The sequence below is a fragment of the Cyprinus carpio genome, chromosome B17 (genome assembly GCF_018340385.1).
Source record: "Cyprinus carpio isolate SPL01 chromosome B17, ASM1834038v1, whole genome shotgun sequence".
Classification (NCBI taxonomy): Eukaryota; Metazoa; Chordata; class Actinopteri; order Cypriniformes; family Cyprinidae; genus Cyprinus; species Cyprinus carpio.
In genome coordinates this window covers 15,063,073-15,090,990 of record NC_056613.1, presented here as the reverse complement: position 1 = coordinate 15,090,990, position 27,918 = coordinate 15,063,073, and the positions used below count along the sequence as shown (strand labels likewise).

Genomic DNA, 27,918 nt, shown 5'->3' with positions numbered 1-27,918 from the left:
TTTTTGCTAATTAGTGATGCATTGATGGTTTTCACTAAACTAGTCCATAAGTACGGAGTGCAAGCTGATGCAACGGCTTATGGTCGTCTAGAGTTGTTTTTCATCCACATAGATGTTTTCTAGAAAAACACTGCTTCGACGCTTGGTCTGTGGAAATAATTAGCTTGTTCATTGTGTGCAGAAGAAGTTTGAATTTCTGCCTTGAAGAGGAACTGACGTTAGCTAAAGCAGGTCAATCAGAGAAAAAGAGAGAGAGAGAGAGAGAGAGAGAGAGAGAGCTAAAGCTAGAGCAGCCGCACTGTCTGCTAGCACTACAGCCGTATGTGCTTTTATCTGCCTCCAAAGCTAAACTTCACTTATTAACGCGACGGGGAGAATATTATGCATTCCATGCACCTTTGTGAGTGTACGTAACTCTATATTGCCAGTTGGGGGAGTTTGCATCAGTGCAGGACGGTGTTATTTGTTTCAGATCAGAGCAGTTGAGCTGAGTTAGCTTAGCTATAGCGAGCAGTCAGCGAGCCCAAGTTCCTTCAAGCTCCTTTGCGTTTCGCTGTCAAGATGCCTGCGATGTTGGAGAAGGGCACCACTGAGATATCGGGTAAAAGAAGGGGCAGAAACTCTGTGAATAATCCGACCAAAAGTTTTACTTCAAATGGTAACAGTAACAATTCATGGGAGGAAGGAAGTTCGGGTTCCTCAAGTGATGACGAGCATGGTAAGTCATGGTGGTAGCCTCGGTCGCTCTTCACAAGTTCATACACTTCTGATGAATGTGATCCGTTCATCTTATTTGTTCTTTTGTCACTTACAGGTGCAGGCGGGATGCGAGTTGGATCGCAGTATCAGGCAGTTGTTCCTGATTATGATTCTGGTTCGTGGCTTTTGAGTGTTGGAAGGTTCATTGACAACACAGGGTGGATGGCGTAATAGCCTCAAACACTGTCCGGAATAGTTCGTCCGTTTAGTGCACTTCATGTTCAGCGAGAATAATAGTTAAATTTTATTGTCTCGCAGGCAGCCTACATTGAAAGTGGTCAATTGTTGTTATGAAAAAGACGTTAAAACAAAAACGAAATATAAAATAAATAAAAAAACTTTAGGTGGTTGACTATTGTTTGAAGCATGAGGTGATGTGTCTGCGTTCAAAAAAATAAATATGTAATTCTGATTTAATTTGTTTAATTTCCCTAAACTTTAAACATTTAATTTTTATTGTTACTTAAATATCAAAAGATTTGGTTTCTTGGATTTATTAAAAAAATGCAATTAGTAGTAATATTGATTTATTTGAAATCAAAATAGATGGATTCTTGCATTCTTGTTTAATCTACTAATGTCTCTCTCTCTTTTCATCAGAGGTAGCAAAGGCAAGCCAAGAGAGAGATAATCTGGGAATGCTGGTGTGGTTTCCAAATCCAAGTATACCAGAGACCAAATGTGAGTCATTTATGAGTATGGTAATTGGTAAAAGTTTTTTTTTATGTAAATATTGGCACTCCATGTTACACAGTGGCATAGTTCAGACACTTCTGTTGTTTGATTCACTCAAAATTTTGATCCGCGTGAGCGTGCAGACTATCCCGAAATGGCATCATTAGCCAACAGTTGAGTCTAGCGCTGGACTGTTTGTCCAACCAATGGAAGACAAGATGCTTGTGCTGTTGCAGCCAATGAAACAGATTATGTTCAAAATGAAACACTGGCTTCCTACTACTGTATAATATTTTCTGTTTTTTAGAAATAGTATGTGATATGCGCATCAGTTCTACAATTTGAATAGAATATTAGTAGTTTGATAGTATGCTGTTCCAGAGGAGACGAGAGATCAGTGGGTTTATTGATTTATTTACTGTATATTACGCTGCTGCCACACAGAGCTAATATAAACATGCAATTTCTTTCCCAGCTGTTTATCTTCACAGACATAACCGACTGTTTTTGTAATTTGTGTTTTTGACAGTTTGTGTAAAAAGACATGAAAGAGAACTTAGTTTAGTACTCGTATGCTTTGTGACAGCTGCTTTCTGAACGTGTGCACTCAGAAAACCATATATCAGAAGTTTAAACTAATATGGCTTAAAAATGCAATATTTCAGTGCGATAGACATGATAAAGTCAAACACATTTTTTAGTGGAGTATCTATAAGCTGTAAAGGCACAGCCTTATTCTTGATAAGGGGGCGGGGTGCAGCAGCCAATTTGCATTTAAAGAGTCATGCACGAAAACCTCATGTTTCTGCTTCCACTAAATTTTTAATGATATAATAATCTGTGGGGCATTTTGAGCTGAAACTTCACAGACACATTCTAGGGACACCTGAGACTTATATTACATGTTATAAAAAGGGGCAAAATAGGTTTCCTTCAAATCAGGCATGCAGTAGCATTGAAAAGGCTATAATATAGGAAGAAATATTTTTTGTATAAGATATTTGCCATTCAGTCTATAAAGAAATGTATTTTATATGTAAAATAATAATGTTTATATTTCAAGGGAATGATTTAATTTTGAGTTCTATTCTAATGATTTTTCCCTTGTTTGTTGCAGTGGATGAGTACATTGCAATAGCCAAAGAAAAACATGGGTACAATATGGAGCAGGTAAAATGATTATGTTTGAAAGCTATGTGTATTTGTTGCAGTGAAAATGATTAACTTGAAAGTTTAATTAATTTTTCCTGAAGGAAATAAGATATTTTTGTAGACACTGTAGGCACAATTAGTGATTTTCAATACTCTTTTGATGTATCCTATTGCGACTCGTAAGATAAGGTAGAATATTTTTTACTGCACAGGGCTCCAGAGTTACTTTTGAGAGCAATGGCACCAGTGCCATTAAGTTCTACAGATGGTGGCACCAGAAGCTGATTTGGTAGCGCTTTATTTTATCTTTAAAAATAAAGATAATTAAATCTTACAATTATTATTATAGTCTTGCATTAATAAGTGTAGTTCCTAAAAATATTACACGTTTATTTCATGGTAATGCACATTTGATAGTAAAGCACTGAGCTTGAGTTGGAAAGCATACAAAATTGACTTTTATTAACAACAGTAACGTGCAAAATCTAAGATTTATATAGAAAATTAACACATTCTACTCTTATTAAATGTTCCATTATTCTTCTGTAGTATTATACAGAACTGACCGACAACTTCAGTGATTTATAAAAGGAGCACTCTCGCTTTGTGTGATTGTCGCAAACAGAGAAGTTTGTGTTTTTCAAGGCACTTTGTGACTTTTCTTACTACATACATAAAAATGAAATATCGGCCAATAATTAATGCGCATCTCGTCAGTAAAGCTGGTTCTCTAATCAGCAGTAAATTCCAAATTACACAGAGCCGTTGTTAACTGACAAGCTGCGCAAATCCACGTTCATTATCAGCGTGGATTTGCGCAGCTTGTCAGTTAACAATGGCTCCGTGTAGTAAACGCTGTTCTATGTGAAATCACGCACCTGATGGGCTTCCTGAAATATATTTAAACAGCCATTCAGATTTGTGTATTCACTATGGTGTTCATCACAGCGCCAAATACTTAAATATTTAGTAATTTATTTTTCACATTTTATTTTACATTTTAATCTGGACTACAACATGCCCTAGATATAGTTTGAAGGTGTTTTGATTCTTTATTGTTTGGTCACACTTTACATTAGTGCTTCATTAGTTGACATTAGTTAATTCATTAGATAACACAAACTGCCAATGAAAAATTCTTCTAAACATTCATTAATCTTAGGTAATTCCAATATTTAATAAGAGTAAACCTGTTCTGAGCACGGACAAGTTTAATTGCATTAAATGGTCCGCGCTGCTAAAATGAGAAGTGTGTGGGTTCTTTACGCTTTTGTTGCGCTTGCCATTTGATGTTCCTCATATGCAACAGAAATGGCAGTTCTTATGATGTGGGTGCACCAGTGCGACCGCTCACAAAATTTAGTCGCACTGGCAGAAAAAATGGTCGCAAAATGTCTGGAGCCCTGCTGCATTAATTAAATGTCTCTTGTAGTTACGGTTTCAGGGTGTCAAACATGAGTCGTCTTTTAAAGTCTGACATTTCAAATATTTTAAGTTTCTTTCCATTGAAGTCTCATGATGTGGCTTTCTGTATTTAACAGGCATTGGGCATGCTGTTTTGGCACAAACACAACATTGAAAAATCTTTGGCAGATCTCCCCAACTTCACCCCTTTTCCAGATGAGTGGACAGTTGAAGACAAGGTGCTGTTTGAACAGGGTTTCAGCTTTCATGGAAAGACGTTTCACCGCATCCAGCAGATGGTGAGTGAGATGGCTGAAACCACTCTCAACATTAAAACAAAACGTGCAATTGAGAGAAGCAGCATCTTCATTTATTGAAGTGACAACTAATCATAAGGAGCCTCAGAAATCCAGCTCATTAATGGATAGTCGTTGGTGCATATAAAGACCAAATGGGTTCTGTCAAGTCCTACATTTTAACACTTTGACTGTTACAAATGGATCGGTGTCAGCTTTGATCATGAATAATGATGTATCCTTATGGTATGTCAGATGTTTCCATCACTTATGTGCTTGATTACAAGCAAGGTTTTTTTTTTTGTTCCAGCTTCCAGACAAGTCGATTGCAAGCTTGGTTAGATTCTATTACTCGTGGAAGAAAACGCGCAGTAAAACGAGTGTGATGGACCGCCATGCGCGCAAACAGAAGAGAGAAAGAGAGGAGAGGTCAGCTATGGCATGAAGTTATTAATAGGATGTTTGCTGTCTCCTTTTGTGTTTTCTTTGGTTTTAAAAGTCTTGATCAAAGATAAGTTGTGCTGTCATGGAATGCTAATATTATCTATTTTTAGAATATGTCGTTGAAAAGGGAATGAAACTTTTAAACCTTTTTTTTTCATGTAGTGATGATGGAGAAGAAAATAGTTGCATCTCTCCAGGGGACGCAGAATTTGAGCCAAATAAGGATGAGAAGAAAGAGGTAATATAATTGGACATTTTTTCTGGACATTTTTACAACTTTTCAGTTGTTCATTAACATAATTTGTTCTTTTAAATTAAAATAACTATATATTAAATAAAATCATTTTAATACTTTAGGTTATACTTTATTTTACGATGCCCTTCTTACAGCATAGTAATTAACTACATGTACTTACTATATGGTTAGTGTTAAGATGAGGGCTTGGTTATTTGCATGTAATTATGCATAATTTATTGTTTATGCTATAGTAAGTGAATATAATATGTGACAAGGACAAATAAAATAGTGTTGCCGTATTTTATTATTAATTTTATTTTTATTATTTTTATTTTTTTTTTTTGCATTTATCTTTTAATCTTTTAACTTTTCTTTTTAGAGAATTTTATTTTTATTTGGATATATTAGTTTTTTTCAGTGCTGCTACACTTAACTTATAGACCATCCACCTCCATAAAAAATATTTGTTCTTTTTTGGGAATGTCTGGACCTGAGAAACAAGATTCAAAACCTGCAGTTGTGCAGAAGGTACAATACTGAATATGTATTTCTATATATTTCTAATCTATCTGCTTGTTCTCTTTTTAGTTATTGTAAAAAAAAAAATTAAAAAATACTGATAACTTCACCTTCTAACACTAGCTCTATTCTATTTTCTATCTATTTTTTTATTCTTTGTATTTATAATTAAAAAAATAAAAATAAAACCCTTGTTGAATGCACTTAGACTAACCGGGACTAACTTAATCTATTGTTTTGTTAATATGGAATGCTCACTGACTGTACATAAGTAGTAAATCTACATAAATAAACGCAATTGAAATCAGCCACAGATTTAAATAGCTCTGTTTTCGCTGTTTTTGTACAGCCAGCAAATCTTGCAGAAAAGTCAATGCATGTTAAGAAAGAAGTACAGGGACTTGCTGGGAGGAACCTACACAGGGCAAAGAAGAAACCTCCTAAAGGAATGCATTTAAACTCCGATGATGTGGCGGCAATGTCTAGCAGCGGCCCGGCTGCAGTTAGTGTTCTGAGACAGCTGGATATGGAGCTCATTGCAATAAAACGACAGGTTAGCATTTTATGTATTCGTACTTTAATCTCATTGAGACTACTGGTTGAACTAGATGTAATTCTGACAGAGATCAATGTAGTTTTGAAGTATGAGACAGTCTGAAACTGAAAAGTTTGAAAAATAACCTCTTTTTACAGATTCAGAACATTAAACAGAACAATAGTGCCCTCAGAGAAAAGCTGGACACAGGTGTGGATGAGTTTAGGCCATCTGAGGTAATAATATTCTTTAGAACTACTTTCCACCGCACTTATTTCATACAGGGCCATTTTTATGCATTTTATTCACAAAAGGATATAGAGTAAATGTGCTTTGTTTTCCTCAGGCTAATCAGAAATTTAATACCCGCTGGACCACAGAAGAACAGCTGCTTGCAGTACAAGGTATTTTTGGCCACATTTCTCAAATGTTTGCGGGGCTTACTGGATAATGTGTGATTATTTAAATGGCAAGTTTTAAGTAGTGAAATTCTGGACAATTGTTGGTTTCCTCTCTCAGCTATAAGGAAGTACGGGCGGGATTTCCAAGCCATTTCTGATGTGATCGGCAACAAGTCTGTGGTTCAAGTGAAAAACTTCTTTGTGAATTACCGGCGTCGCTTCAACCTGGACGAGGTACTGCAGGAGTGGGAAGCTGAGCACGGCGTGGAGGGACGGAAGGGTTTAGATGAAGAGAAGATGGAGGTGTCATCTGAAGAGGGAACCACCCCGGGGCCTTCAGAAAACCAGGCAGAGGTCAGTTTCCCATCAGTACCTCTTAGTTAATGGGCTTTTCCACCAAAATGTGGCTTTAGATTCCAGTCAGGCTGGAAATTCTCATTCTAATTGAAGTATTTTTTCCTGCATCTGGTTTTGGTTTATCAGTGTCATTCGAGAATAATCATCATTTTGGCCACATTTCTCAAATGTCTCAGACTTACTGGATAATGAGTGATTAAATCATTTTCAGGAACCAGCGGCAATGGAAACACAGAACCCTTCAGTTTCATGAGTTTTCCAACAGAGGACAGACGAGCTCAGATCAGTTAATATCGCAGCTGTGCGTAAGAGGCATTAAGGCTTCGGTTGCCTCAAGTGAAGCCTCTTCGTAATGGACATTCCTCCCCCATCCTGGTCCCTCCAACTCCCACCCCCCTACTGGACCCAGGACTCTCACAGGTCACCAATCTACTCTACGGAACTAGGATCATCACTGCCAACAGAAGCACAGTTCCTGTCTGGTCTCTACCAGTCTGGTGCTCCAACAGTTATATTCTCCACAAATGGTAATTGGTCTGTTATGGAGGGAATAAAAAACCCATATAACCATCCCAACGTCATTGGACAGAGAATTGTGATCTTGAAAGATCTCTTAAGGAGTCTCAAGGAGTTTAATGTCACTTGACCATCTCTCTTTCCTGATATACACATAGGACTTTGACTTGTCCTAGTCCAACATCCCTTTCCAGTTACTTTTTTTGTTACTGTAGCATGTTATCTAGTTATATGATTTGCTATTTTAAAATAGTTTGGGGGCAGGGGGGTTAGTTGATCTCTGGTTGGATTGTTAAGCTATTTATTTGCATAAAACGTGAATTATATGAACTGCACTGTATAGATACAGTGAAATGCCAGTGTAGATGAAATTTAAATAATTTTAATACCAATTTTAATATTATTTTAAAAATGAGATGATTTGCAGCTCTTATATTAAGTGAGTTGGTTTAGTATTAGGTCGTAATATATACTGTTTAATCATGGACCCTTGTACATGGTGTATTTGAAATGCAAGGTTTCTTGGCTGAGGCTGTTGACTGTGAGAACAGGCACAGCAGAGTGTTGTAACGGAATGGGAGGTATTTTTTGTTCTTGCTCTGATTTTTTAAAAATCTTATTTGGAACTGTGTTTTGCATGCATGAACAGTTTCTTCTTCATGCCAAGGTCAAGCTTTTCACCCTCTTAGGGGTGTCTAAATGTTTATGGATCGCCGTGTGCAGGTAAGAATTTCAAAATATGGCAGCACATCTAAATTTCTTCTACTATTCCATGCTTGTATGTGTTTTTCCACACATCCTAATTTATGATGGTGTTTGGAGATAAATGTTAGATGGGTACATATTGTTTGTTTTTTGTTTAATTTGAAAATGGAATAAGTTATTTAAAATACATGCACTCTCACTTGTTTCGACCAAATCTTTCCCTCTAATAACTGTAATGGTATCATACATGTGTGAACTCCTTTTAAACGTATTATGCGTGCAGATAACATGTACATGGTTGGGGAGAAGTTCTGTGTGTCTGCGTGTGTGTGGGTGGGAGCTAGTGTGGTCACAGGCTGTGGCCCTTATATGTAATCAGTTTGTCACATTAGTCATAATAAACTTAAGGGATTTATACTGTCAAATGCATTGAGTGTTTATACATCACATTTTGTTATATTTAGTCCATAAATTTTCAATAGTAAATTGCAGTGGTAACACATTTTCACTATATTATCTTTATATGTTATGTACTAGAGTTTTCAATCAATAAACTCTTACTTGCTGCTTATTGATAGCTGTTATAGTAGTTATGTTTAGGTATTGGGTAGTGTCAGGGGATTTACAATACAGTCATGCAGAATGAGGCAATAATATAGTATAAATAAACAGCCGATATGCTATTAATATGCATGCTAATAAGCACATAGTTCATAGTGAATATTGTTCCCTAATCTAAAGTGCTACCATTTTTATTTGTGATGAGAAGCTTGGAAGATTATTGGTGGATCTCGATAATAAAGGAACTGGCGAAATTGGATGAATTAAAAAAAAATTTTTTTGTATTTTACCACAAAATGAAGAAAAAAGTTTTGCATGAAGAAAATTAAGATTTATTTACGTTGTATGATTGTTACAACAATTCAGTGTATTTGCATTCAGAGTTCTCACTGTAATGTGAAAAAAAAATCATTGCATGTTGATACTTGTAATAAAATATTGTAATAATTTTATTGATATAATTAAAAAAAACTTTAATAATAGTAAAAATAAAAATGAATAGTACAGTTACACCAATGCTGTTATTTTAGTATCACTGAGATACCAGTATTTTTATTAAAATTTTGAGTTAGTTTTTTATTAGGTTTTTTTTTCTTCAGTTTTAGTAATTTAGTTATGTTTGTCATATTTTGTTAATATATATTCATCCATATAGTGGCTTGTCACACACACACACAAACGACAACAAAATAATGGAGTTCCATCAAATGTAATCACAATTGTCGTACAGGTGTTCTGGAACAGAATCAGATGAGACTCCTTCGGCTTACTCGATATGTCAGTAGATCTGAACAGTAATGCACGCGTCTCAAAGTTCATCACCTATTAGAAACACGTGGATCAGAGCAGCTGAAGTGAAAGCGATTCTATCACGGCTTGGCATGAGCTTTGGCTCCACCCAGCGGCCAGACGCCACACCGCAGCCTGTTCTTTCTCTATGGCGTCCTTTTACAACCAGCTACGATTTTTTTCATGACGGGGATTTCCTGAGGAAGTCAGACCAAGGGGGCTTTCCAGTCACTAGACTTCATATCAACAGCACACTGCCACAGTGGCGGCTTCTCTGTCTATTCGTGTACCTCAACCGAGTCGTTTTTGGAACATTCCGATGTCAAAATGACCCAATTTGATCCTACGGCCGTTGTAGCCTGTTCGAGAAGCGAGGACGGTGCTGTGGCCGCGTAAATTTGGACGTTGTTGTCTCGGTGTGTCTGTCATATGAGTGGACCATCCGTGGCTCCTCTCGTGAAATTCTTCAGAGAAACACGGTTGGATCATCGGACGACATCGCTGACCAACTGATTCATGTAAGTGGATGGCTATCTCACAGATCCACATGTAAAATAACGTGTAGCTCGTGTTAGTGAAAGGTAAGATTAGACAAACCCAAAGTATATGGGTTCACCTACAGTAATCAAAGTGATCTGAGAGGTCCTCCTGCTCTCTTTACTGTCTCCCGGACGAACAGGGATCTTTTGGGTTCTGATTCTTGAAGTTGTGAGACACGTTAGGCTATCAGCATGTTAACAGCTGCTTTACAAATTCATGATAGATGATTGTGCTGCCATTACTGGTAGAAGACCTTCTCACCTTTGCATGTAACGTTATGTGTGTGGTGTACTTTCCACTTTTGCTTTTATTATGAGCACAATTGTGATCTTTTTACATTTAAAGGTCTATAAATTCCACATGTACGTTTTATACAGGCTTTGTTGTATAGAAAGAGCTTTTGGTCTTTACAATAAAGCCTGTATAACCTTCATACAGTGTGATCTTTAATGTTTTTTCTGCTCTTTAATCTTCTGTGGTCTTATTCCTTGGGGGCAATACCTAACTTGCAAAATTCTTGCATGATTTAGGCCTGTAACGTTACGCTACTGATGGAAAAAACCATGATGGCATACTGTATTCCACTGTTGGATGCAGTTTATGAGACACAGAATGGGTGTACTTCTGTCGTGCATATCATGTTCTAATCAGAAAGGATTAGCTTTTGTACTAATTTGGTTTTAAATGTAGATTGACCAGTATTTATTTTTCACAGCAAATATGATTATAAACTTTAATGTAGATTAGAACCAATATTTAATTGTTTTATGTGTGCTTTTTTTGCAGTGTTTTCTACAATAAAAACACACAAACATAAAACACAGTATTTGAAATATATTATTAAACGCTTATGAATAATGTCAGCTAATAATAATTACATATGTTTATACATTACTGTGCATTTTTTATGTTTTTACTCACCAAGGCTGCATTTATTTGCTAAAATCTGTAAAATATGATTACAATTTAAAATAGCTGTTTTCAATATATATACTTTTTAGATGTCATTTATTTATTTTATGGCAATGCTGAATTTCCAGCAGCCATTAATCAAGTGTTCAATGTCACATGATCTTTCAGAAATCTAATATGCTGATTTGGTGCTCATTTCTTATCAATGCTGAAAACAGAAGTTTTTGTGGAAACCATGATACGTTTTTTAAAAAGTATTCTTTAAATAGAAACATCACGAGAACTGCATTCATTTGCAGTAACGTTCTAAATTTAACATTTGATCAATTTAATGCATCCTTTCTGAATAAAAGTTTGATTTCTTCAAAGAAAATCTTACCCCGACTCCAAGCCTTTGAACGGTACTGTGTATAAACTTTAGCTCTTGTTTTTAGATTTGTGAGTTGTAATTAAGTTTAATTATGTTTAATGCTAAAAACAAAGCCACTATTATGTGGGGAGTTTGACACTATTGAATTTTTCTGCAAGCTGTTGATATGTTTGGTGACTTATGTACCAAGAAGAATAATATTAAATATATCAGTAAATTCAAAATTCAATAAAGTGATGACTGACAAAGTAGTAAAGTGTAAATACAGATTGTCAGTCTGTCTCTATTTACATAGCCAGTGGACAGAAGCAGTTTGAAAAATCTAAAACAGTGCAACATGTGCAGATCAAAACTGAGACTGTTGGAATCCAGCATAGTTTCACTCTCAGAATAACACAGTTAAGTGTTATGATGCACTATAAGGAACACATCTGGGGCTTGATTTCAACACAAGTCGGAGCAGATGCTCTTCTGAAAGCAGAAGGTGGCTGAGAAGATGACATAAGCCCAACTTCTTCCTTTGCATTTTCACATAAAGTAACCCCATTACTTTTTACCCAGCACACCTTCATCATGTGTTCACATCTGAAATGGTGTTTTATTCCCGTAAGTGACCTATAGTAGTCACACTTGTCTTCCTCTAGTAAAAGGTCAGGCCAGAAAGAGGTGATATTCCCCTTCTTACTTCTCTTTCATTTTTGTTATGAGATCTCCTGCAGCGCAAATACATTCAAAGAATCTGTATTACCTTGACGCTCCTCAGCTCTAAACTAACAGTCTGGAATGTATTGTGTTACACTTTTCACCTGCAGCTCTCTCTGGTATTATGTTCTTTATGAGATGGATGCTTGCTTAACACTAGCAGTGCTTAGTCTTGTCTCATTCGTTCATGGTTTTCATTATATAAACTATAATATGGGACACATTTTTGTCCTTCATCTTGCTTTTGGGACATACCTCTCTAAATTTGATCATTAAACAATAGTTCACCTAAAGATGAAAATCCTGTCATTATTTACTTACCGTCGTTCTAAACCTGAATGACTTGAATGTCTCTGTAAAGTGAAAGTGAATGGTGAAACGGTTCATTCATTAAATGGAAAAGAGAGTCTAAGACATTCTGCTAAACATCTCCTTTTGTTTTCTACAAAAGAAATCAAGGCATACAGATTTGGAACATGAGGGTGTGTAAAATGATTTTTGGGTGAACTATCCCTTTATGTCTTGGACTAGGTCACAATTTTACTAGATCACAAAAAAAGTTAAAGTTTAAAGTAAAAGTTAGCTTTAACTGCTATTATGAAGCATTTACACTAAAATTTTGAGGTCAGTAATTTAGTTTTTTTTGTTGTTTTTTTTATATATTACTGCATTTTATTCTGCAAGCACACAATACATTGATCAAAAGTGACCGTAAAGACATTTATAATGTTGCAGAAATGATGTCCTTTTGAAATTTGTATTCATTAAAGAACCCTAAAAATGTATCATGGTTTCAACAAGAAAGTTAAGCGCCTCAACTATTTTCAACATTGAAACTAATAATACTAGTGCTGTCAAACGATTAATCGCATCCAAAATAAGTTTTTGTTTACATAATATATGTTTGTATACTGTGTATATTTCTTATATATAAATACAATAACATACATGTATATATTTAAGAAAAATATATGTTTATATATTAAATATATATGTAAAATATAAGAAAATGAATATATAAATGTATAAACGTAAATATTTTTTAAAATATATACTATATGTGTATTTATATAAACATAATAAATATACACATGAATATATAAATTTTTTATATTTATATGTGTGTGTGTGTGTTCAGTCTCTTCAGTGTGTGTGTGTGTGTGTGTGTGTATGTATATATATATATATATTATATATATATATATATATATATATATTATATATATATATATATATATATATAAACAAACAAAAACTTTTATTTTGAGCAGCAAATCAGCATATTAGAATGATTTCAGAAGGATCATGTGATACTGAAGACTGGAGTAAAGATGCTGAAAATTCAGCTTTTCCACCATAGGAATATATTACGTTTTAAAACCTGTTAATATAGAAAATGGTTATTTTTAATTGTAACGATATTTCACAGTGTTACCATTTTGCTGTATTTTTGATCAAATAAATGCAGCATTGAAGAGCATAGGAGATTACTTTCAGAAACATAAAAACAAATTTTATCCAAGATTTTTGCTCCAAACCTTTGAATGGTAGTCTATATGAATTTTTGTTTATATAATTAATTTGTTGTTTAGTTTCTTTTACATTTGGATAAGTTCACATAATTCCTGGCATAAACAGTAGTTTACTAGCAGCTGCCTAACGCCTTCTTTTTTTTTTCTTAATGAGTGTTTATGTGCTTGTGTGTGGGTGTGTGGGTGTGGGTGTGTATGTGTATTGTCAGCAGTGACAGAGAGGGATGAGGCAGCAAATGGAAAAGCCCCTTAAATATTCCTGGAAATCCCTAGAGAACTGCACGTTCTGGTCAGCCACCAGTAAATGGATTTTTATTTGTACTCTGAATATTTCTTTTATTTGTTTGTGTAGTTGGATATTTTTCTTTCTCAGAGTTTGTGGATTATTTCAGGGACAGTAGTTAGTTTTATTTTTGACCTCCCGAGACAAGAGATAGGGAAATTCCTGTACCTTAAATAAAACGGAAACAAAATCAGAGACGAGATCCACTGAACTTTCCAATACAGCTAACTGGGAATATTCGCTTTTGTTTTCATGAGCGACTCTTGAGTCGTCGTAATTTTACAAAAGGCATGTTGGGCCATGGAGAGCGTGTGTGAAACACCCAACCATCACTAAGGCTGTAACGTGTTGTATACGTCAGATAGGATTTAACTTTTCTTGCTGAGAGTGTGAATAATTTAACTGGGTGTGACTGTGTGTGAGTGTGAGCCTCCCACATGGCTGTCCAAACATGCTTGTCATCTTCCTCCCAAAAACCATTTATCTGGGCAACAAACCATTAATTGGTTAAGAAAAAAAAAAGAGAGTGCCTGTCCAAAAATGTTTTTATGTTTTTTTTTAGTATGTTGCTGTATGGTTGCTATTATGGCAATAATTATAATCACAATTATTTTGGTCAACACTGAGATAAAGATTATTTAAAATTATTACTCAGTGACTTTGGAAAATAAAATCATGCATTTATTTATTTTTTTTTTAAAACTGGATATTTGAATTATATTGCAGTTAAATAACTGAAAATCAAATAAAAATAGGCCCATATACATTTAGTTATAAATGACAATAAATTGCAAATAAAATTGCAAATGAAAAAAGTTATATAGATGGATAGATACTTTAATTAAATAATTAATTAAATTAATAAATACTAAAAAATTATTAAGTATATTTAAAAATATATTTGGCATATAAATTGTATGTTTGCCCAAACAGGAGCATATTAGCAAAAAGTCATGTTTTTTTTATCATTTTGTTCATATTTGTTGGAAGCCATAATTGTAATTGAAAATGAAAATTTGATTAATCTTCCAGTCTATTTTTCAGTGTAAGTTTGTGGGATTTTTCAGTCATTTTGTCATTCACTACGCATAAATCATCAAGCTGATTGGTTCAAAAAGACGTAGCACACCTCCTTTCAACAAGCCTTACAATTTGAGGTAGCGTTTTTGTCCGTAGTAGTCTGCGTGGGATGAGTTACATGCTGTAGTTTACTGCTTGGTGTTAGTAGTTTGTTCAGATCCATAACCTCGAAAATGCCTCTGCAAACAGCATTACTAATGTTTTATTGTCAAGAGCAGTTGTTTGTCACTGGATGCTAGGCCAAACCGTTTCAACTGATCTATAACAACTCTAATTTCCCAATTGAAGATACTTCTTTGCGAGGTTTACCTACCTTCATAAACATGTACCATAAATAGCTATAATTTCAGTTTCCTTTTGTGTCGGAAAGTCTCTGTACTGGAGAAGAGGCATGTGCGGTGGGTACCAGTCACTCTTGTGGAATAATTGTGGTATCCTCTGCTTAAAGGAATTCTAACAGCGTTCAGCAGCGGAGCCGGGACCTTCCCGTATGTGTGGTTGGTGTGTAGCTGGCTCATAGGGGAGATATTATTAGAGCTAGAGAGCTATGCCTGTTATGAAGGGATTTCCCAGTCTGAGAGCTGCCGGTCAGGAGTTGTTGATGTGGCAATGTAAGCACAATGTTTAAGTGTCGCCTTTGTGGCAAGTATTAGAATATGAAAATGTATGAGGAGATGACTAACTTCTATCTGTCTGACCTTGGCTCGAGATGTGAAACAGGCAGAGAGGCAGAAGTCAAGCTGTTGTGATGTCAGACGCCATTTAAGAGGTTAATAGGTCTGAAGACGCCCTCGTCACTTACTCGCAGTCAAGATGATTCAGTCATGGCTTACTTTGCCGTCATGTTTTTCATACGCAATTGTGGAATGATAATGCTGACATCACTTTATAATAATTTGGTTTTGTGTGTATCAGAAAATACTGATTTTGTAGGGTGCATATAGATAAATTCACTTTTTATAAACATAAAATGTATAATCATTTATTGAATAATAAATAAGTGTAGAACAATGATACATGGTGGATAGGGATATTACTGAAATATATATGTGTGTGTGTGTGTGTGTGTGTGTGTGTGTGTGTGTGTGTTTAAATTGACTTTGATATTACATTTTTGAATTGTGTACATTTTTTGGGCTATTTATTGGCTTGACATTTATAATCAACTTAACAGTATTGGCCAGAACTGCATTTTTGGTTTATAAACAATAAAAATTAATTTTTATGTATACTGAAGTTCACTGCAAGTTTTTTTTTCATACTGTAAAACATGCTATTTATATATAAATACATATATGTATATATATATATATATATATATATATATATATATATATATATACATATATATACATATATACATATATATATATATATATATATATATGTATGTATGTTTTACAGTATGAAAAAAAAACTGTATATATATTACATTTTATTCCTGGAATGTTATTCCTTTATTAAATTCATTCCTGTGATGGCAAAGCTAAACGTTTCAGCTTATTATTATCAATGTTAAAAACAGTTGTGCTGTTTAATATTTTTTCTGGAAACAGTGATAATTTTTTTCCTCAGAATTCTTTGATGAATAGAAAGTTCAAAAGAACAGCATTTCTTTGAAGTATTATAAATGTATTTTCTGTCACTTTTGTTCAGTTTAATGTGTCCTTAAATAAAACTCTTAATTTCATTAAAATATGCTACTGATGCCAAACTTTTGAATGATAATATTTATATTCCACAACAATGTAAAGGTATATCTAAAGGAGTTTCTATATGCTGTGCACTTGCATTTATAGATTTTTATTATTATTATTATTTATTTATTTTTTTTACTTGGGCAATTTATATTTTGCCTGTTTATATATATATATATATATATATATATATATATATATATATATATATATATATATATATATATATTGTAAATTGTAAAGTAATTTCAAGCATTTCCACAAATTTCCACAGCTTATGTGTTGAACTTCACCGGTGGTTTTTTCTAGTAGGACACCTGTGTAAACTTGAGAGGAACTGACTCATTCATCCAATAAAATCACCTTGGGACTAGTGAAAGTAATTGCAAGAGTGAAGTTAGACAACTGAAAGTCAAGCATCATTTGTTTGCAGATGCCACTTTGATGTTTGATGTATTGCTGACATTTTAAGTGTGTCTTAAGTGTCCAAATGCTTTTGGGGGCTTCAGGTAGTCACGCCTTAAATCCATCAAACTCTTCTGACTTCATAAAGTTGGAACAGTATTTCCTACTAAACACTTAACAGCACTTGTGTTTTTGAAACAATGGCAGCGAGGCGGCCACAAATTGGTGTTAGCCAAGGGGGTCTGGATCCAATCAGACAACAGCCCATTCCATTTGAATTTCAATAATGTTTCCCAGACATTACAGAATTCTTGACAGCTTCAGTCTGAACAAGAAAGAATTTAATGTGCCAAAGATGACCGTATGACCATCCTTTATCGTCTTTCAGGATGTTGTGTTTTTGGAAGTCATTGTGAAATTTTTCCTCTAACTAAGATATTAAACATTTAAATTTTTCTCATGAACATATTGTGGGTGTAGAGTTAGATCCTAATCTGTCTGTTTTTCTTCAGGTCATGTCCGCAGGGCGTAATGTGGAACAGCAGATTGCCCTGCAGCAGCGTCCTCCATCTCTTGCCATGCCCTCCATGGCCCAGCGGCCCAGGCCCGAGCCAAGCTTCTTGCCCCTGCATGGCGGATTTAGGGACCACTTTGTCACGATGCCTGAGGCCAAGTATCGGTGCGAGTCTTGCAGGCATGTGCTCTGTAAACCTCGACAAACTGAGTGTGGACATCGCTTCTGCGAGAGCTGCATCACAGACCTGCTCAGGTGGGCAATGGTTCATAAGTGATCTTCATACGAATGCTGTAACAATAGGGAAGCTGCAGTATCATAAGCCAAGTGATATCAGATATTTATTTACATAAAGCTTCCAACAAATTTTTTATCCTGTCTGGATATTCTTTATCTGGACTGCATTTAGTACTAACCTGCGCAAAATGGAAAACTGCACAATTTTTTTGTAAAGACCAACCCCAGTGTAAAAAGTATAGCATTTATGCTGTGTGCTAGTAGGGGTTAAAGAGAAAAACATAAAGCTTTTAAACAGAGAAATAGACGGGTGATTTTAAAATAATAGACATGTCATTCAGTGGAATCAATAATGAGAGGTCAGATGACAAATCAGGTAACAAAATTAAAAGGTTATTTTACCATTTTGAGAGCAGATAATAAAAAAAAGATAAAAAAAACATCCCTTAATGTTGTTAGATAATATATTATCGAATGTTTCCAGATGTTTTATTGATCACCTACAAATGTTGTTTCATTGATTTGATAAAATGGTTTTGTATATGGTAGAGTGTTGTTCGACTTTGATCTGATTGATGAAAATACAAGTTATTGCCAGGAATACAGTGGGCCAGTGTTGCTAAATATGATTGCAGGCTGTCCGCAGGTTCTTAAAAAGTCTTAAATAACAATTTCCTAATAAAAGGCTTTAAAAAGACTTCAAGGGTTACTCCACCCCAAAATGAAAATGTTGTCATTAATCACTTACCCCCATGTCATTCCAAACCCGTAAAAGCTTAGTTCGTCTTCGGAACACAATTTAAGAAATTTTGGATGAAAACCGTGAGGCTTGTGACTGTCCCATAGACTGCCAAATAAATAACACTGTCAAGGTCCAGGAAAGTATGAAAAGCATCGTCAGAATAGTCCATCTGCCATCAGTGGTTCAACCGTAATGTTATGAAGCAACGAGAATACTTTTTGTAAGTGAAGAAAACAAAAAACGATTTTATTCAACAATTTGTCTCCTCTGTGTCTCTCCACATCACCGTAGTGCCATTTTGGAGAATATCTGCTGAACGCAAACTGCGTGCACTCTTCTGTGTCAGCCGCAACACAAGGATACGTTTTCTATGTGTATTTGTGCTTTGATTTGAACGAAAACAGCGCATCCGTGCAGCGTGGCTGACACAGAATTGCATACACTGCTTAATGAATTCCTCATATGTAAAAAGAAGGCTACCTGAATTAAATAGTTGATCTACCAAAACAATATTATTTATAAACCAGTTTTCTAAGAAAATAGACTTTTGTTTATATAAGATGTTCTAATTATTCCAAGTAATATAATGGTGTGGTGAAAAGTTGTGTTTGTAAATCATATTCCATGCAAGAAAAGCTTGTCTATGAAATGCAGAAAGCCTCAATGGTTTTTGTTATCAAAGTTACAAACAAGAAAAAATGTATGCCGCCCAGGCTGGATAAAACATGAAAGGGAATAATATTCCAAATAGAGGCTGGATATTTAACAAATTGTCTAATCCAGCTGACTTTAAAAGTATTGTTTAGTGTAGTAAAGTCCAGGAAATTGAGGCCACCATTATCATATGAGTTTTCCTTATATAATGTATCCTGTTTTTCCAAACAAAATTAAAGAGCATCTTATCAATCTCCTTTAATATTTTATTATCAACGTGAATAGCCATAGCTGTATAAGTTAGCCGGGATATACCTTCTGCTTTGGAAATCAAAACTCTTCCTTTTAATGACAAATCTCTTGAAAGCCACTGATTTAACAAAAACTGAGTATTTTGAATAATAGGATTAAAATTTAATAAACTTCTGTTCTGGTAATTCTTACTATAATTCCTAGGTATTTGACATTGGTTTTGACTGGAATGTTACAATATGATGCCACTGAACATTATTTAACCACCATAGGTTCACACTTCTTTACATTTAAATGGACACCAGATGCTTTAGAAAACTCCTTTATTGCATTAATTGTGACAGGGATTTGGTTTTCATTTCAGAGAGAAAGGGTGCTAATTGCATTATAACTAGTTCTCTATTTATAATAGACATACCTTTAATTGTGTTGGCTTTAATATGATTTGCAAGGAGTTGGCGAATTATCAAAAATAAATATGCGCAGAAACAGCGCAAACCTGTCTAATCCCTCTAGACAAATTAAATCGGCTAGAAGTGCCACCAAACATTTTAACTGAACTGTTGCAATTCTTATAAAGGGTTTTAATTGCATAAGTGAAGAAATTTCCAAAATCAAATTTTATAAGTGACTCAAAAATAAACTGATGCTCTACGGAGTCAAAAGCCTTGCAGAAATCAAGAAAAAGAATAAAACCAATATCTATATTAAATTCTGGGTAATCCAAAATATCTAACTCTAATCTTATATTGTTTTTAATATGCCTATTTCTCATGCATCCAGATTGTGTTTCTTCTATAACTGAATCTAGCACAGATTTGAGTCTTTTAGCAAAAATCAGGGCAAATAGTTTATAATCATTGTTGAGTAAACTAATTGGACGACAGTTATCAAGAGAAAATAGATCCTTTTTTGGTTTGGGAATTAATGTGAGCTAACCCTTGAGTTAAGGTGGGAGGAAGACACTGATAATTAACACTTTCATTAAGATGATAATTAACACTTTCATTAAAAATTTTAAGCAGAAAAGGTGCCAATGGCGATTTATTATTTTTCAAATTATTAATTGCCTTTCCCATATAAATTCCCATTGAGTTCCCAGTATGATCCATTATTGAAACAACTTGTATTAGAGAATTTAATATTAATACTTATAGCTTTATGGTCTGTTAATGGTCAATTAAAAAGTCAATTCTGGACTGACTGGACCCTGTTTTATTGCTCCAGGTAAATGACTAATGTGGAAATTTGGCTCTCCGAATATCTATGAGATTGAATTTATCCATGAAGACTAGTATTATTTATGTTAGGTCGACCTGGTGGCCATTTATCAATTGTTCCATCCAATACAATATTAAAATCTCCTCCAACTAATACAGTGGCATTTGGATATTTATTTATATTTTCTATGGATTCAAAAATATTACTATTGTCCTGATTGTGATTATATCCATATAAATTCCCCAAGATTAATATATTATAAACATAATTAATTGGCAGATAAAATGCCCTGCAGGATCACATTATGTTTGCAAACATCTCCATTAAATCTGTTCTTTAAGGTAATCACTCCAGCCGAGTGTTCAGACCCGTGAGAAAACCATATGGAATTACCCCATTGTGATACCCAAAATTTGCTCTCCTCTGTAGTAGAGTGAGCTTCTTGTACAAAACAAAAATCTGTTTAGCAAAAAGAAAAAGAGCTTTCCTTTTGAAGTTATTTCTTAGCCCTCGGCATTAAACGAAACAAATGATAGATGTGACAGACTAATTAAAGAATATAAACAACTGAAATGCCTGGTCAATCTGTAAATGCTGAAATCAAAGTAGTATCAAGATCAGCATCTTTAGCAGTGCTAAATAAACATTAGGAAAATAATCTTAAGCTCAAAATTACCAACGGTAGTTGACGAAACGTAACATCTCTCTTAAAACTTCGAGAATATTATAAAAGAACAGAACAAACAGTTTCACACTGTGAAACTTCCAGACCGAACCGGATTGAGTGTAAATTAGTTATTAGAGCTTATAGCAGCAAAGAAAACATATAAATTAATGTTCTGAGAGCCTTGAGAAAATATCAAAAATCAGCCCTTTGTCTGCTCCTCTCACCTTATCACTTTCAGCTCTTTTATTTCTGCACAGGCGGTTTGCACCATCGATTCCAGAGCATCACTCCTTGTATTGATAAGATTAACGAGCGTTGTGATTATTTCATCGGGATTAGAATTCCTTGTTTTCAAGTTGGTGAATATTGGCTTTTCCGCAAGTGGAGGTTTAGTTGGGGTTACAGGGTATGGTGAAAATTTGTCTTCATATTCTGCAATATTTCGTCTTCATATATGCTTGTCTCGAATCAAACCACTTTCGTAGTCATGGTCGTTATTAGCAAGCACATGTGAATCAGTTTTTCCGGAGTCACTGGCTCTCTTTTGTGCAGGTTTGGGCATGTTTCAAGTAAAAAAAAATAATAATAATAATCTTAGAACGGTACAAAATATCTTACAAATATTGCTGATAGTTACGTGAATTCCTTTCCTGTTAAAAGTTTGGTTACTTTTATTAGTTACTTTTGTGTGCAAAGAAAACAAAAATAACGACTTTAAAGTTTATTATTTTAATAATTATTTGTTCGGTAATTATTGTGTTTAACGTGTTCTACGTCAGCAGCATCGTGTGCATGCATTGTTTATGTGCAGAGGTACTCTCGATATTGGCGGAAGACATGATCTTAAGGAGAAGAACTGTTGAGAAGAATCATTATTTTTGTGTTCTTTGCACACAAAAGTATTCTCGTAGCTTCGTAAAATCACGGTTGAACCACTGATGTCACATGGACTGTTTTACCAATGTCATTACTACGTTTCTGGGTCTGGGAACTTAGCAGTTACATTGCAGTCTATGCAGGGTCAGAAAGCTCTCAGATTTCATCAAAAACATCTTTGTTTGTGTTCTGAAAATGAAAGAATGTAAGCTAGAAAAGCTAGAAATTAAGCTATTTCTTATTTTGATTCACCACTCAACAAGACCCCCTTTTTTCCTTTGAAGAACCAGGGTTTATATTGTCTTAACCTGAATCAGCATTTAAATTTTGATTTAAAATTACATTTTTCTAGACCTGGAAAAGTCATGTAAATGAATAAAATTATAAAACTTTGGGCATTTTTATAATGAATAGAAATGTTTCTAGTTATGCCCAACTTTAAACTACTTTATTGAGTAGAAACTGGGAATAAAAATATTTTTTAAAATCCATATCCTTAATCCTTATTCAGTAAATCACAAACAAATGGAAAAGTCATAGGGCCTTTGAATATTGTTGTGGACTATACTGGGGCCTAGAAGTCAAAAAAGTTGAGAATCACTGATCTAAACAGTATTGCAAAATAAACTTGGGCTATTCCCGTTATTTTTATTTCAAAATGTAAGTCATTTGAACTACGAATACAATTTACTTACAGTTGGATCCCACTTTTTTTCAGTAAGCCCAACCCAGTTTGTCCAGCTGATCTAGAACCACTCTTTGAAGATAAGGTAAGAAAGTGAAGCCAAAACCTACGAGGACACACCCACTCCATTACATATTAAATCTCACTCTCACAGCTCCAAGTGAAAGTAATGTGGGCCATATAACAGGCACACAACACATCTCTGTTATACAGGCCATGTAACGGATTATTGTTTCTTTCTCATGACATTAGATATTCCGGGATGTTTGCTGCAATAGGGAAATTATGGCTCTGAAGGTCTACTGCCGAAGTGAGAAAAATGGATGTAAAGAACAAATGAGTTTACAGCAGGTCATGGTAAGTCATATGATTCTTAAACACAATAGTCTACATATCAAATGGTAAATTCCTTCCAAACAGAACCTGCCTCGAGCGCAGAGAAATGTGAGCACAGACTTAAACTGAGAATGGACGAATGGAGTTTTATTGATAGATTACATGCTGTGTGTGTTATGTTTAAGAAGAGATTTTTTGGTAAAGTTAGGTCAAAAAATTCAGATTTCGGTCTCTCTCATTTGAACAGGACCACTTGGAAGTTTGTCCATACTTCGAAGTGCCATGCCCCTTGGGAAAGTGTAAGGAGAAGATGATGAGGAAAGACATGTCTGAGCACTTGAGCCGCAAATGCAAACACAGAGAGATCACCTGTGAATTCTGCAATCACAAGATGGCCCTCACCGAGTTACAGGTAACACGCACTACCCAAAACCCCCCAGTTCCCATAAAAAGGACCTGAAATCTAATGGAAAGTACTTAGAAATTCATGAGATCTTTTTTTTTCAGTTATCATTGAGTTTTTTTGCCTTGATTGGAATTAGTGGACATCTCAGTTCCTCTATGAGAAGTATTCCCCTGTGTTCTGCCATTAATGTCCCATGACCTTTGAGTTTCACACTTGTACAAGGAACTTGAGGGAATCTCCCGTTATGTTGACTGTCATTTAGAGAATGATCGATGTATGTTTTCACTTCGAGAATGCTTTCTGTTTTTCCACTTGGTTGATCCTGTCATTATTACTCCACACACTAACAGTTTTGTTTTAACCATGAGCGTCTTGAACCATGAAAGTGTGTCAGTATGCTTTAGTTCATTTCAGTCTAACCATCTTCTCTCTTTACAGAAACACAAGGATACAGTCTGTCCTGCATTTCCTGTAGCATGCCCTAATCACTGCTCCTTTTCTTCCATTCTAAGAAGTGAGGTAGGCTTGGAGTGCATTGAGCATTACTTTTAATTTACTAACGTGTGTGTTTTGCTTTTAAATGCATGAACAGTGACTTAAACTGTAAAACTTGCAGATTATTTGGGATGTATTTATGAGTTGAATGTGTCTCCTATAGCTGTCCAGTCATCAGCATGACTGTCCAAAGGCCCAAGTGACCTGCTCCTTTATTCGCTACGGATGCTCCTTTAAGGTGATATTCTTGAGCAGACATTGATTTAAAGGACATTTGAAGTTTACTAACATTGCAGTAGTATAGTACTTCCATGTTGATTAAAATTTGAATTATTTTAAAGGGGCTGAATCAAGAGATGAGGGAACATGAGTCCAGTTTTGCATCTGAGCACCTGAGATTGATGGCAGTCAGAAACACCACACTAGAGGCCAAGGTAGACATTTATAAACATTTATATTTAACATATCATAAACAAGAAACTTGTTTCCGGTGTGAAAATGAATATGCCTTTTCCTGTTCATATTTCCACCATGCATGTAGTCAGATTAAATATATACGCTGATTAATCCTTGTGTGTAGGTAGAGGATGTTAAGAGCGAGCTGATGGAGCGTTATAAAGTGCTGCCCAGCCTCAGCAGTCGTCTTGCAGAGGTTGAGACTCAGTACGAGGAGATGAGAGAAAAGAACAGGCAGCTGGAGCAGAAGCTAGTCAGCATGCAGGTGAGAGCCGTCACCAAGTAGTGGTTTTATTTTCTTTTGAGTCATTTGGTGAAGCTAAAAATAACTTCTAATTTGTATAAAGTCTGCTGTACTGCACAGTATTTCAGTCTGACACATGCTTTTAAGTTTGAATGCTTTGCTTTGTGACATGCCCTCTACAGTGAGCTTTTGGATTTTGAACAATAAAAAGAAAGAAACATTATATTGTAAAGAAGAAACACTTATCATTTGTTTCAATTTCCCGTCAAAGATTTTTGTTAGTATTCAAATTAGTTAATGTGTGACATTTACCATGTTTTAGGCAAATAAAGGGATAGTTCCCTTTAACCATTGTATAAAAGGTTATTAGCTCTCCTATTTCCTTTAAAGATCCTCTTTGGAACATTTTTTAAATAACCAGCAAAAAAGGGACATACCAAATACTAAAAATTCTGAAATTCATGTGCATTTTTCAGTTCAACCTTTTACTCAAATTCTTATGATGATACAGTAAAAATGTAATTTTCTTAAATTTCCATTTTTTCCATTACTGAAATTAATAAAAACATGTTTTCCTGTTATTAGATGACAGTGACTATGTAAAACCTCAATGCAAAATAAATTTCTGTAAGTCAATAAATAAATTACAAATATATATCACGGTTTCCACAAAATTATGTTTCTTCATCATAATTATTTCTGAAGGATCATGTGACATTGAAGACTGGAGTAATGGCTGCTGAAAATTCAGCTTTGCCATCACAGGAAAAAATTACATTTTGAAATATGTAAAACAATTATTTTAAACTATAATAACTATTACTGTTTTTGCTGTATTTTTAATCAAATAAATGGAGTCTTACTGAGCATAAGAGAATTTAAAAAACAAAAAAAATCTTTTAGACAACAAACTTTTGAGTGGTAAAGTATGTGCTATACAATTTATTAAATACATTTTAGTTACATTATTATTGATGAATTTTCATGTTCAAAATAATTGCATTAATATTCATGACTTAAAATCTAAATTTAAAACCCATTTTTATTGGCAAAATTCTATTTTAAAAACCCAAGGACCCAGCTATGAAATATTAGAATCTGTGATTAAAACACTTTAAGCAGTTCTCTATATGTTTGTGTGTGTTTATGTATGTAGAAGCTGATGAGCTCTCACTCAGAGAAACTGCTTGAGGTTGAGATGGAGCTGCGGGAGCTTCGTCCACTGCGAGCTATGAGGGAGGAGGTGGAGGCTCTGAGAGGGTCCGTGGAGAACATGCGTTCAATTGTATCTTCTCTCGATTCGGGTCGTGTTGGTTCCAGCTCTGGTTCTCACACGCTGGGTAAGAAAAGTTCATATACACCTCAAGTATTATACATTATACCAAGTAGCCTACTTATTTGTGTTCACAACATTGTTTTTAACACATTTCAATACTGTCACCAGGCTCCTTAGAGCAGCAGCTCTCACGTCACGATGACATGATGAGTGTCCATGACATCCGCCTGGCGGAGATGGACCTGAAGCTGCAGGTGCTAGAGACGGCCAGCTTTAACGGTACGCTCATTTGGAAGATCCGTGACTACAAAAGACGGAAACAGGAAGCCGTGGCCTCAAAAACTCTCTCGCTCTACAGCCAGCCTTTCTACACGGGCTATTTCGGCTACAAGATGTGTGCCCGCGTCTATCTGAATGGGGATGGAATGGGTAAAGGCACACATCTCTCGCTGTTCTTCGTGGTCATGCGTGGGGAATACGATGCCTTGCTGCCGTGGCCGTTTAAACAGAAAGTAACATTAATGCTAATGGACCAGGGGCCGGCAAGGAAACACTTAGGCGATGCCTTCAAACCGGACCCAAATAGCAGCAGCTTTCGCCGGCCCACTGCTGAAATGAACATCGCCTCGGGCTGTCCACTCTTTGTGGCTCAAACTGTCCTAGAGAACGGAACCTACATCAAAGACGACACCATCTTCATTAAGGTGACTGTAGACACCTCCGACCTCCCGGACCCTTGAAATCAACTTCACTGGGTCTAGATAATATCAAGTCAAACAGCCCTCCCAGCCAAGACTTCGAAGAGCCGGGCTGAGTTGGATTTATAACAGTCCGTACTGTCAACTTGTGCTCGAGAGATGGTGCGCTCTTCGGGAAACAACAGTGCCTTGCTGGGCTAGATAGTTACTGCCTTTTGGAGGAGGTTTGAGCAGATGAATCTCCCATGTCAGCCACAGCTAAAATGCAGTCAAGAGTAATACATCAACTCTAATCAACCCAAAGAATGTTAATGTCGAGGCAAAATGATGCCTAGATTCTGTGTTGGTTGACTAACATCAAGCCCAGAGTATAAAAGGAAGCTGTTTACCCTCATCTTCATGTTAGCCTTCAATGAGTATGAATGCGTTTGAGGCTAAAGGTCATCTCTCATATTGGTTGTTAAAGGGATACTCCACCCCAAAATGAAAATTTTGTAATTAATCACTTACCCCTATGTCGTTCCAAACCCGTAAAAGCCCCGTTCGTCTTCGGAACACAATTTAAGATATTTTGGATGAAAACCGGGAGGCCTGTGACTGACCCATAGACTGCCAAGTGAGTAACAGTGTCAAGGTCCAGAAAAGGTATGAAAGTCATTGTCAGAATACTCCATCTGCCATCAGACAGCAATCTGGTTTATATGACGTGAGAGGAAAGGTTTTTTTTTTTTAAGTGAAAAAAAAATTATTACTTTTTTATTAAATTAATTTGTTTGTAGTCTGTGTGTGTGTCTATATATATGTATGTTTGTTGTTTTTTTTTTTATGTTTCGTGCCAAAAGAATGCGCTGTTTTCTTTCTAATCAAAGCTAAATACACGTAGAAACAGCGCATCCTTGTGGCGCGGATGATACAGAAGAGCATTTATTTTTGTTTTCTATGTTTTCAAAAAGTGTTCCCGTTGCTTCATATAACCCAGATTGCTGTCTGATGGCAGATGGAGTATTCTGACGATGTCTTTCATACCTTTTCTGGACCTTGACACTGTTATTTACTTGGCAGTCTATGGGACAGTCTCAAGGCTCCAGGTTTTCATCCAAAATATCTTAAATTGTGTTCTGAAGACGAATGGAGCTTTTACGGGTTTGGAATGACATGGAGGTAAGTGATTAATGACAAAATTTTCATTTTGGGGTGGAGTATCCCTTTAAGTCTGGAAGGTAACCCTTCCTGTTTGGTAATCCTGACAAGCTTTGTATTGGTGGTTTTGTACAATATGCAAATATG

At 35.3% G+C, this 27,918-nt stretch overlaps 2 protein-coding genes across 3 annotated transcripts; both read left to right on the top strand.

The window, feature by feature from the left end:
* Nucleotides 1–50: 50 nt before the first annotated feature.
* rcor1 (REST corepressor 1) lies at nucleotides 51–8,426 on the top strand. Of its 2 annotated transcripts, none has more exons than XM_042742458.1 (13): nucleotides 51–718; nucleotides 821–874; nucleotides 1,360–1,440; nucleotides 2,552–2,604; nucleotides 4,128–4,289; nucleotides 4,597–4,715; nucleotides 4,893–4,968; nucleotides 5,446–5,496; nucleotides 5,837–6,040; nucleotides 6,181–6,258; nucleotides 6,369–6,426; nucleotides 6,542–6,777; nucleotides 6,992–8,426. In XM_042742458.1, exons 1-13 carry the CDS (start codon nucleotides 562–564, stop codon nucleotides 7,031–7,033), a joined length of 1,371 nt encoding a protein of 456 aa, XP_042598392.1. In that variant the 5' UTR covers nucleotides 51–561; the 3' UTR covers nucleotides 7,034–8,426. The 2 variants fall into 2 exon arrangements, with proteins under 2 accessions (XP_042598392.1, XP_042598391.1); XM_042742457.1 differs by having other exon boundaries at nucleotides 59–718; nucleotides 815–874.
* A 986-nt stretch (nucleotides 8,427–9,412) lies between these two features.
* Nucleotides 9,413–27,181, top strand: traf3 (TNF receptor-associated factor 3). The gene is made up of 11 exons (XM_042742456.1): nucleotides 9,413–9,869; nucleotides 17,385–17,641; nucleotides 22,754–22,805; nucleotides 22,973–23,077; nucleotides 23,304–23,468; nucleotides 23,901–23,981; nucleotides 24,121–24,195; nucleotides 24,299–24,391; nucleotides 24,538–24,678; nucleotides 25,814–25,997; nucleotides 26,102–27,181. The coding sequence occupies exons 2-11, from the start codon at nucleotides 17,388–17,390 to the stop codon at nucleotides 26,671–26,673; spliced, it is 1,722 nt and encodes a 573-aa protein (XP_042598390.1). The 5' UTR covers nucleotides 9,413–9,869; nucleotides 17,385–17,387; the 3' UTR covers nucleotides 26,674–27,181.
* Nucleotides 27,182–27,918: the final 737 nt, after the last annotated feature.